The sequence below is a fragment of the Coenobita brevimanus genome, chromosome 71, assembly GCF_032717465.1.
Source record: "Coenobita brevimanus isolate Jiangsu-jjx chromosome 71, ASM3271746v2, whole genome shotgun sequence".
Taxonomy (NCBI): domain Eukaryota; kingdom Metazoa; phylum Arthropoda; class Malacostraca; order Decapoda; family Coenobitidae; genus Coenobita; species Coenobita brevimanus.
The window spans coordinates 5,112,729-5,124,733 of record NC_137024.1 but is presented as its reverse complement, the minus strand read 5'-3'; the positions used below and the strand labels follow the sequence as shown (position 1 = coordinate 5,124,733).

At 39.5% G+C, this 12,005-nt stretch overlaps 2 protein-coding genes across 2 annotated transcripts in view; one reads left to right on the top strand and one right to left on the bottom strand.

The window, feature by feature from the left end:
• LOC145406582 (DBH-like monooxygenase protein 1) overlaps window positions 1–1,201 on the top strand; it is a 32,200-nt gene extending 30,999 nt beyond the window's left edge. Inside the window, exon 7 of the mRNA XM_080277660.1 lies at window positions 1,095–1,201. Coding sequence (XP_080133786.1) covers window positions 1,095–1,201 — 107 coding nt within the window. The remainder of the gene's footprint in view (window positions 1–1,094) is intronic.
• The window catches only part of LOC145406681 (DBH-like monooxygenase protein 1), a 588,166-nt gene that overhangs the window by 510,256 nt on the left and 65,905 nt on the right, over window positions 1–12,005 (bottom strand). The gene's annotated exons all lie outside the window — the stretch shown is intronic.

Sequence of the window (12,005 nt, the reverse complement as noted above, 5' to 3'; positions counted from 1 at the left end):
TGGCTGATGTGAGGATGGGTTGTGTGGTCTGTTTTTCCGTACATGCATTTGATACTTCTCCAACCTTCTTACTTTCTCTCTCTCTCTCTCTCTCTCTCTCTCTCTGTCTCTCTCTCTTTTTTTTTTTTGATGATGATGATGATGATGATGATGATGATGGTGATACTGATCGAGTTCCGTTCATGCCGAGGGTTCAGTTCATGGCATTTATTGAATCCTCTTAACCCCCTGCTACCCAAATCTGAAACATTATTAAAGCTTCTCTGGTCGTTGGTCAAAGCAGTATGTCTCAGTTTGCCTATTTAAATTTTCTAATATCGTGTGTATAAAGTCTGATTTGGCGGAGATTTTCGTTTTTCGGCAAAATATTTCCCATAACTTAGTGGTGAGATAAACCATTTTACTGCTGTACGTCCGCTTTGCCATAGCACTTCTTCGTGATTCTAAAATTAGTTTCTAGTGTTGATTTTCTAACAGTTCAGCATTCAAATTGGAAAAAAAGGTAACTTTCTAAGCTAATTTAACGTGGACATGACAGTACCCTTTCAATTTGTCTGTCTTGATTTCCTTGCAGAGTTCGTTATTTTCTTGATAATGTTACGTGTCTCTTCTGGAGTGAAGGAGGTGTGTGTTGTTACTGAGTGGAAAGATTGCCTATTTGTTGTTTTCTGACCCAGTATGAGTTGATGTAAGGTGACTTAGGGTTTGCGTACTAGTTTGTAAGTCTCCTTGTTCCTCGTAAGAAGGGATTTCCTGGTGTCGGCAGTGATGAATGTTCTGTAGGGCCCTAGAGGGTTTTGGGATGTGGTCGATGTGATCAGAAACATTATTGGCCCACAAGTTAGAAGTCCTGGTTTAGATTCCCGTACCAGTCATGAGACCTTTTGGCCAAAAGTGTTCATTACTACAGCCTCTTGAAGCCTAGAACCAAAGTAGAGACCTAGATCATAAATTCATAACTCGAGTTCAGTTCTTGGACTGGCTTCCTATTTGTTTCCCCACTGTCCCTGTTCACTCTTTGGTATAGTTTGGGATTTGGTCGTAAAATCGACGGTATTAATGTAAAGTTGTAAACCTTCATCTTTCGTATGCAGCGAAGTGTGTGGGGGTCAGCGCCATCTATAGTCCTGGGCTGCACTTCCTTGCTTGCTGCCTTCGTCACCTGCCTGCTGCCAGAGACCAAAGGCGCCGCACTCCATGATACAGTTGCTGGTCTTGAAGCATCTGGTTATGTAGTACTACCATGATTATATGTTTACCTGTACACTACCCCGCAGGTTAGGGCCATGGATGGTGTTATAATGAGGTATTTTTGTGCTAGAAAAATGACACGCACAAGAAAACAGTTTAAAAGGGAAGGTTCCTATATGACGTTCAAGGGGAAATGAGACATGTGTAAGGCAAGACACACTGCTGGCAGGAAAGTGTCGGCGAACCATGGCTCATAAACGCACATTCGTTAAGCCATAGTTTCCAGTTCACCTGTAATCCTACCCCTGGATGGAAAAAACTCACAGCCAGGATTTTGCCACCAAATGAAGATGTGTTGTTGAAGGAGCTTTCTTGAGTGCACGAGTAACAGTGTCATCGCAAACTGTTCACCCCTACACTCGAACAAAGCTTAAAAATCCCACCTTAACAATGGCGAGTTTTCATTAAGTGTGTAATCCTGGCTGCAACGTCCCTCCAGGCACATGGGTTAAATCAGAATCAGAATCAAGAAAGCTGTGTACTTCATCATTGGTAGGAATGTTCCGTTGCGAGTTAGAAGTTCTTCCAAGAGACACGACTGCTGTGACTAGAATACAGTGGCAGATTCTGAGGCGTCTGTGCTCAAAGAAAATTGTTGGTTCTTATAATTTATACGTGACTATTACGTTTTGTACAGGTTATTATTACTGAGCCTCAAACACTGATGGTATGCGAGAATAATACAAAAGGCATATATGCTCAGTTTCTGTCTGTCTGTCTGTCTGTGTCTGTCTGTCTCTTCTTTCAAACACTTTGCAGTTTGATTCCATTCCAATATTTCTTCACCACCTCGCTTCAGACTCGGTGCAATTATTCCCTTAGGTAAAAAACCCAAGACGACTTTTTAAATTTCAGTAAATAAGGTCTTTTAAAGGGCTTCATAAGGGGTCTAAGATCAAACCATAAAAACACAAATTTGGGGATCCTGTGTTCTTGTATAATCGTTAGTCATACCGTCCATGTGCACAGAGTATGCAAGTGTGCTGCATTTGTTTGGAAACCATTTTGCCTTCTCTTGGGACTGTAGGCAGTTTTAAGTGCTAAATGATTTCTCTTCTGGAATGACAGATTTTCGTTGCAATACTTTTATTCCTGTATGTTATACCTAATTACCTTCAGTGACATGATGGTTCATGGTATTTAAAAAAGCTGTTTATACTGTCACAAATATAAACATCTAGGATAAAACTGGCAACCTTCAGTGGCATTTCATTCCTGGTTAAAACGATCTTCAAATAAATATTGTTTATATTGGTTTTACTACTTTGCAGATGAAAATAAGAACTTGCAGAAGCTTGACTCCTTCAATCCAGTCACACATTTTCTATTAAGTTTTCATTTTCTGCTACCACGCATATTTATAAAACTTATGAAGGACCACAAGTCGAGATAAGGGTGTCATTGGAGGTCAGTTGGAACTTCTTGAGCTCAGAAAATCTAAGTTGAACAAAATCATCTGGTAGTAACAAGAATTAAGTTACGTACTGAGATTGAAGGGGTTGATATTTTTTGCACACAATATAACATCCGATATGATGAGTGGCCTTATCTGTATCACAGAAGGAGGAAGTATTCAGCCAAGGACGAGGTGAATTCAAGATAAGGACAGACCACCTGGTGTGTTCATCGACGGCCTGTGCTGCACCATGAGTCTCAGCGAAAATTTATCAACGCGCACATCAACGCACATTTCAACGCACATATCAACGCACAGTTGGGGACAGGAATTCGCCTACTGTTTCACTGCATCAGCATCACATTTGGGGCACGTCCGTCACATTCCACCCAGACGCACCGTATCAAGGAGAATCACAAAAAATGTTACTGACAGAAAAAATATACCAAGTCTCTCTCAGCTCAGGAACGTTAGCCACCGAGGAGAAGTGATGAGTAGAAGAGAATTGGAAATAATTAGGATAACTTTGTTCCTGACCCTGTACCAACCACTGTCATTTTGCTGTACTCATCAACTTCAACTCGACCTAAAACTTGCCACGACTCCATCATGAATGCTGAGCTGTAACTAAGAATTTAAGGCCCATTCAGTCCGATGATGCATTTATGTTTTCATTCTGTGGTACATCTAGACATTTATTTTTTACTGTAGCATGAAACTGTCTGTCTGAATAAGTTAGATACAGCCTAAATTAACCCTCCATTGGTTAATACTGACTAAATGATACTTTGATTATATTGAATTAGACGTCGGAGTAGTGAAGGGGTTAATTTCACACAAACGGCCACCTCTATATATCTTGAATGCTGGAGTTGTAGCATTATGTTAATAATACGAAGTGATGCTGATCGTGATGAGTTGCTATGGAAAGGTGTAGAGTCATAGCATTATTCTGCCACTGTCCCAGGTGAAATATCAATTATGCAGCTGAAAAACGAAAATTTGCGCCAGCTTAAGGTGGACGTACTATACAGATCTAAATGAAACTGTATATATATTTGTCTACTTATCACAGCACATCCTGTGAGAAGAGGCCTTGACGTAAGGATTTGGTGGGTTATTGGGGATAGGGTAGGAAAGCACGGTATGCCCTCATGAGAAAGGGTGAGGGAAAAAGCAATGAATGGGATAAGCTGTATCCTGTGGTGGGGGGTGGAGCTGGGCCGTGAGAGTGTACTTTGTGAAAATGAGTGCTATAGGATAAAGGGTCTGAGTGTAGTAGAAGATTTATTCCATAGATTTTCCCCAGAAGCAGCAAAAACAAGATACCCCAACGTTGCAATATTTACCTCGCCTCTTGTAATACAGATAAAAAACAAAAATACGCGTTTTTTTCACCATTATTACTTGTTTCGAAGTATTCCTAATGCTTATGCATTTGACTGTGTTAGAAAAAAAACTCTGTTGTAGATTAGTTGTAAAATAAACTGGAGATAGAGCATACTTTTTTGTTATTGCTGTTGCTATAAAGTGTAATTGCATGATCGACGTTAATAGAAAAAAAAAGGAAATGTTTTGCCCCCTCCCCCTTTCAAAAATGCTGGATGGGCCCCAACACACTGCTATCCTTCCATTGGCGTTCTCAGGTGTGTGTGTGTGTGTGTGTGTGTGTGTGTGTGTGATGTGTGTGTGTGTGTGTTCGACTCGTGGCTTTGCAGACTTCATAATCCGCTCCCTGAGTCCGCCAGTCCTTCCACTCCACAGGCACCTTCACATGTCACCATTTCGGTGCTAATGCCGAACGTTCGAAATGAATACAGGCAGAAGGTTATTTCACTCCAAGATTGATGTAATGGATTTAGCTGGGTGATTTCATGATATATCGCTGGCTTTTTGTGTCAAGGATCAGGAAAGTATTTTAGCGAATTTTCAGATCATCAATCCGTCCCCTGACCTGACGTGGGATCGAAACTGAGTGCATTCAGAACCAGCAGACAGCTTCTCTTACCACTTGGCCACCACCTCCACCCCCTTGGATATATCTAGTTATTTTTTCCTTTCATAATATAGGTGCAATTACCTTGGGAGAGTTTAGTAATGAAGATGGTAATTTGATTGTGGTAGTGATGGAAACTGCCTCTTACACCTTCTCTAGTCCTTATACCTTAACTTGGCCCTGATAGTTGTCCTTTTGTAGCTTGTTTCACATAGCTCAGTGGTGGAAAAAAAAATGCTACAGCCCTACATGCTTTTTCCATAGCACTTCTTCGTGATTAGCACCATGGTCTAGCGACGTTAATCTCTTGTCCTAGCTCAGCATACAAGATGGAAAGATGACAATTTTAGGCCAAGTTAAGAGTAGAAAGAGTATAGTTGACCCCCTTCAGTAGATGACATAATAACGCTTCTAGCCCCGTATTCTCGTCGGTTGAAGAAGCTCCTTAACACCTATTCCTAAGCGATTTATTTTCTTTATTAAATCTTACTATACTTTGATATATAAATCCTTCTAGTATCGCCCTATTCTGCATAAATACTGTTCCAAAAAGATATTAGCGATATCCGAAAATAAATCGCTAAGCAAGAGGTGTTAGGGAGCTTCCTTAACCGACGAGAATACAAGCCTAAGTCTTACGTATCTAAGACTTTGCTCAGCTTAGGGAAAGAAATCAAGCTGCAGTGAGGTTAATGGAGACTGTTTATAATCTCGTATCTACAAGTGTTTTTTAAGTAAAAGAAAATCGCAGGAGGATCCAAGAAGAAACTATAAAAAAAAAACAAAAAAACAAAACAAAAACATGTCTGATGAAAAAGGGGCAGTGTGTAAATAAAACTGTAAGTTGGAATAAGAAAGATATGGAAATTATGTTTAAAAAAATACTAATATTGCTTCTGTGTTGTATTTCTTCGTGCTGTGTGTGTGTGTGTGTGTGTGTGTGTGTGTGTGTGTGTGTGTGTGTGTGTGTGTGAGAGAGAGAGAGAGAGAGTGAGTGAGAGAGAGAGAGAGAGAGAGAGAGAGAGAGAGAGAGAGAGAGAGAGAGAGAGAGATGCAGTAATTAATCACTGTGTTTCACGGGTCACTGTATACGTTTATTTTCCCTTAATAAACAATGACTCCGTTGTTTCTGTACTCAATCCTCGTCAAACACCAAAGGCATTGTTACCACTATACCCTGTTCACTTTAACTTGGCCTAAAATTGCCATCTGTCTATCTTGAACCTTAAGCAGTTGCAGTAGATTAACACTAGAATCGAGTGCTGGTCACGAAGAAGTGCTATGGAATGAATGAGGAGCCGCCAATGAGCTATGGGGAAGAGACAGCTAAAGGATAAACCACTACTAAACACATGAATGAGTTCTCCTGAAGTCTTGTCCTTACTCCCACCTGAAATGATGATGAAGATGTTGATAGCGGTGATACTGATGATGATGGTGATGATGATGATGGTAATGGTGGTGATGATGATGATGGTGGTGATAATGATGATAAATAAATAGGCAGCACCCCTTCAGTCCCAAAACGCGATTGTTCTTATATTCTTGCTATTTCCCGAGGCTTTTATTTAGCTTAAGATGACGTTTAGACCTGGAGGGGTTAAATAAAGACTTCATTAACCTCTCCTGTAGCGGGGGTTCTTTCCTAAGCTGAAGAAAATCGAATATAGCACGTTCATTCTCACCTGGCAACGATCCCTAACTCCCTTCAGCTCAGGTGGTCAGGTGTTCTCAGATTGGAAAGTTGATTTGTCTAGTAACCAAGAAGATCCATTTCTGTCTTATATCGAAGGGTCATCGAATATTGCAAAATCAATACTGAGCATTAAAATATATAGGAATGGCCCTGTTCGGTCAGATGAAAACAAACTGACCGTCGTGAGTGGCAAAATAATCTAAAAATGAAGAGGACAAGCACTTCACGAGAATTTATGCTGTTTTCAGAGTCTTTTTATTCAGTTTAGGAAAGACTGTTCATACTGGAGGAATACTTAATCCCTTCAGTACGAGAGGCCTTATAATGTATTGGCCTGGAAGCAGCAGAAGTAAAAAGAAAAGTCACTTGATTCAGGGGGTTGACTCTCCACCTTACTTTTTTGTGTCTTAACTCCCTTCTCTTAGGTCGGAGTCGGTGGTGCATTGGTTAGCCTAGATTTGGATTTAGCCTAGATTTAGTCCGATGACTGTGAAGAGGGATGACTTTCAAGAGCACAACCTAGCAACAGCACCAAGGAGAGTGTTACAAATGACACTCCAGGATGGAAAGAGTAAGGTGTATGTGAAAAACACTGTTCAGTATATATCTGGGGAATCTCGCCCTTTCCACAGGTCCCAGAAGTCAGTTACATCACGCCGGAGGAAAAATACCAGAGATTACAGGCAGAGCCATCAATCACCATTGTTCCCTGGTGTTACTCGGTGGATACCATGTTGTACGGGCAAAAGAAACGCCACAAAAAGTTCCAGTGCCAGGAGTATTGGTTAACCGTTATTAATGGGCTTTGGTTATATATAAAATACTCGTGTTGTTCAGATTGTATCGCTATAGCTTCGTAAAGAGGCGTTTCTATGCATTACCGATCACTTTACCTCTCATACTTTCTAGTTTTCTTGGTGTTTCCATGCCTGAATAGCATCTTACTGGCTACTAATGGTCATTATTTTCAACAAGTCATCAAAAGAGAGGCTGGCAAGGGTGGAAAGTGATGAAGTCAGTATGTTCTTCCCGCCAGGTTACGACACTCTTCCTCAATTTTTAAAGAGGCTTGACTTTTCGTACACCAATCATTCTGAGTTGCGTTTAATCTGCTACAGCTCTGATTATTTCCTTATACCCGTGACAGCGCAAAGCGAGTACGGGTACTGTTTTGAGTGGTGCTTGCGATCGCACACGAGTTGTGTGTGTGTGTGTGTGTGTGTGTGTGTGTGTGTGTGTGTGTGTGTGTGTTAAAAAATAATTCAAACAGATTTTATCCAATTTCAACGAAACTTGGTGGAAGGATTGGAAGACAGCCCATGAGGAAACCTATTGTTTTTAGAGCAGAAGTCGGTCAAAGGTCAAGGGTCACAAGGTTAGGTCAAACACTGACCCGAAAGCAGTATTAACTTAAGACAGGTTTTACTCAATTTTGACCAAACATGGGGGAGGGGTTGGGGGTTAGGCAGAATCAAGTGATTTTCAAAACTGAGAACACTTTAGTCAAAGGTCAAGGTCACAGGGAAGGTCAAGTTCCATCCGTCTGTGTGACTGTTACCCAGTTAACTCAAACAGTTTTGATCCGATTTGAACCAAACTTGGTGGACTGAGTGAAGGTCATCAAAGAAGCAGGCTAAACTTACTGTTGTAGAAAAAAATAAGTCTTAGGGCAAGGTCAACTCAACATGTTTACACAAGTTATTTTAAACTTTGGAAGTGTTAAGGGTCAGGCAAGAACAAAGGGATTCAATTTTGAGAACAAGTCAGGGCCTCATGGCAAGATGAGAGTTCGATCCGTGTGTTTATGTGTACACTAAACTAAAACAGCTTCGATCTGAGTTGGATCAAACCAAGTGGATGAGACCAGGATCACCCAATTATTTTTTTTTTTTTTTTTTTTTTTTTTTTTTTTTTTACAAAAGGTCAGTCACATGGCAGTGTCAACTTAAACAGTTTCTAGTCAATGCAGACTAAACTTTAAGATTGGGACTAGGTTTAAAAAGAGATATGGAGGGTCGATGTTAAGAACTATTAGTCAAAGGTTTAAGTCACAGGGGGAGAGAGAGAGAGAGAGAGAGAGAGAGAGAGAGAGAGAGAGAGAGAGAGAATCAACGTCAGCTCTGAACATCTTGGTCTATCTGAACCAAGGTTGGTGGAAAGGTTAATGTTTAGGCAAGAAATGACATCCGATTTTGAGAGTAATCTGTCGAAGGTCAAAGTCACAAAGAAAAGTCATATATACGGCCTGAGGCCATCTGGTGTTCGCGGATGTAGGGCTCTCTTGTCTGTTCCTTCTTCTTTTTTTCCTATATGAAGCATCTTTACATAATGATGTCCCTGACCCGGCTACCAGTGAAAGGGCGGGCTCGTCAGTGTAAGACTTATTTGATTCTCTTTAATATACCTGTTTATTAGTGTTATTCACATACTCCCTCCTTTTCCAGCAAAGCCTACTGGTGTCACTCCTTTTTTCTGAATAAATTTTGACAGACCGTGCGTCGAGGGGTGCGAGGGTTACGTTGTCAGCTGAGGTTAGTGACGGTACAATCGACTGACGAGATAATTGGCTGATGGCTATGCAAGAATAATACAGGTAACTTTGTATTGTAATTATATCTTGATGATGCTAATGAAGGGCAGTGATCACCTCGAATTCAAAGCCCGTATTCTAGTCGGTTTGGGAAGTTCTCTTATACCTCTTTCTAAGTGATTTATTTTCCCTATTACACCTTGCCGTCTTCTGTGTTACTAAGATCAGTCTGGCATCACCATACTATGCATAAATAACGTACAGAAAGGTATTAGCCAATCGTATCAAAGAATAAATGGGTAAGGAAGAGGTGTTAGAGAGCTGCCTTAACCGTCGGAGTACGAGCCTTGGTGTGGTAAGAGGTGCAAGAAAAGACAGCAAAAGTAACTGCTTGACACTTTATTTGTGAACTGCCTTTCTGTGCTAAATATGACACCCTCTCCCTTAATGCATGCAGAGTGACGGCAATCTCCCAGTCAGAGAGAAAAATCACACCTATTTGTAAGCTAAATACATACTGCACCCAAAGAAATAACAAAAACACTTGAAAGTAAATGTCAGAAGAAAAAATATGGCTGTGCAGATTACAAATAAAAACTAAGCCATATTTCAATATATATATATATATATATATATATATATATATATATATATATATATATATATATATATATATATATATATATATATGCCTGTGCACGTTACAAATAAAAACTAAGCCATATTTGTATATATAGATGTATGGCTGTGCAGATTACAAATAAAAAGTATATATATATATATATATATATATATATATATATATATATATATATCTATATATCCCATTGGGTCCCGGAATACCTGTGCGAGGGATTTTGCTGGAAGGCTGCTAGGCGTACCTGTCGGCTCATAGTCGCGAAGCTTGCAGGTCACAACCCGGGGGTTCCCTTCTTTATTATATCTTGAAAGTACCCAGTTCGGTCCTATATTGGGGACACTGGGTGCGAATGGGAGATATATATATATATATATATATATATATATATATATATATATATATATATATATATATATATATATATATATATATATATTCTTTTTATTGTGAAAATGTAAAACTGTTGGCCACAACTGTTTTATCATGCCAATATAGAAACTGTCAATGTGTGGGTATAGTTTTCATGTGAACTATTCCTCGGCTGTGAAATTAAGACACTAAACCATGGATCTATTGCATGTATTTTTTTTTTTCTACCTTTCAGCCCCGTTGAAGGCCAGATGTAGCTTGAGAGATGGGTTGTTCTGACTAGTTGCCAAGGACTAATTTCTACCTCATAACTAAGGCTCATCAGTGGCCCGGCTCCGTCAGGTGAAAAAACAGATCAATATATGTAAGTCAGAGCCTTCACGGTGGTACAAGGCGGCCTGAAACGATCATCAGTTATGCGACTGAAAGGGCAGAGACCATCCATATATCAATCAATCAATCAGTCATTTCCTGTGGCACCCCACGGGATGCATAGGGCCTCAATGAACTCTCTCCACCAATATTTGTCTCTTGCCATCTCCTTCAGGTCCCACCAACACTCCTCTCCTGCTTCTTTTTTCATTGTCCTCAACCAGGTTTCCCTCGGCCTACCTCTACCTCTTCTTCCTCTAGCAATCCACTCTGGCACATCCTGTATTAAACAACCTTCTTTTCTGTATATGTGCCCCAGCCACTTCCAGCGAGACAGTCTCACATATTCATTAACTGGTTCCACTCTCGTAATATCCCTTACTCTTTCATTTGTAACTCTGTCTTGCCACTTTACCCCAAGAATCCTTCCCAGTATTTTTATTCTCAAATCCTAATACTTTCTGATCTGTTGCAATTGTACTGTACCATGACTCATGCCCGTAAATTAAAATTGGTCTAACCATGGACTTGTAAATTTTCACTTTAGTATATATATATATATATATATATATATATATATATTTATATATATATTTATATATATATATATATATATATGCTGAGAGTTCACTTCACCGTGAAGATATGTATGCAAAATAACCACAGGAGAAATGAAAGGAGCAACAGTGAGTACTTTCATATATTACATCTTCAGACAGAGACAGAAACGTAAAGGGTAGAGGTCTTTTATGCACACCCGCAGCAGGGAGTGGCACACAGAACAATGGATGACCTGAATTTTTTTTTAGTGGCCAGAACTGGGGAGAAGGGATTACTCATGGCCATACCAAATTTTTGTGTGTAAAATTTGCCTTCAAAGGTAAAGATGAGTTCACAATGCACAATTTAATTAGCTTGATAATGTTTTGAGAGAGAATACCATCACAAATGTCCCTGTTGATGATGTTTTAACTTTCCTGCCAAGCATTCTGGTAGTAACATTGATGGTATTCCCTCTGAAAACATTATCAAGCTAATTAAATTGTGCATTGTGAACTCTTCTTTTACCTTTGAAGGCAAATTTTACACACAAAAATTTGGTATGGCCATGGGTAATCCCCTCTCCCCAGTTCTGGCAAATATTTACATGGAATACTTTGAGAAACATTTACTGACCTCCATAAAGGAGCAAAACATAGTTTGGCTCCGATGATATCCTGTGCTTCTGGCCTAACAGTCTTCCCATTGATGAATTTCTCCTGCAATTAAATTCGTTAGTTCCATCGATTAAGTTTACTCATGAGATGGACATGGATAATGAATTGCCATTTTTGGATGTAAAAGTTATCAGGGACCAGAATGTTTTGAAGAGTAAGGTATACAGGAAACCTACAAATATTATGTTATATGTTCATTACTATTCAAACCATCACATTAATGTAAAAAGATCTGTGTTCATATCCCTGTACTTAAGAGCATATAAAATTTCAGACTCAGAATTTTTCGATGATGAACTAAAAATGATTCAGAGCATTGGAAAGAAGCTAAAATATCCACAAAGTATACTAACTCAGTGCCATAATACAGCCAAGAAACGATTCCTTGAAGGGAAAACTAATAAGCCAGATCGCCAGAATATTCAAAGAACCCTTGTCCTCCCCTTCCATGAAAATTTTCTTGATGTTGTTCACATACTGAAGAAACTTAATGTACAAGTAATATTCAAATATGAGAACACCATAAAGAAAAACCTCA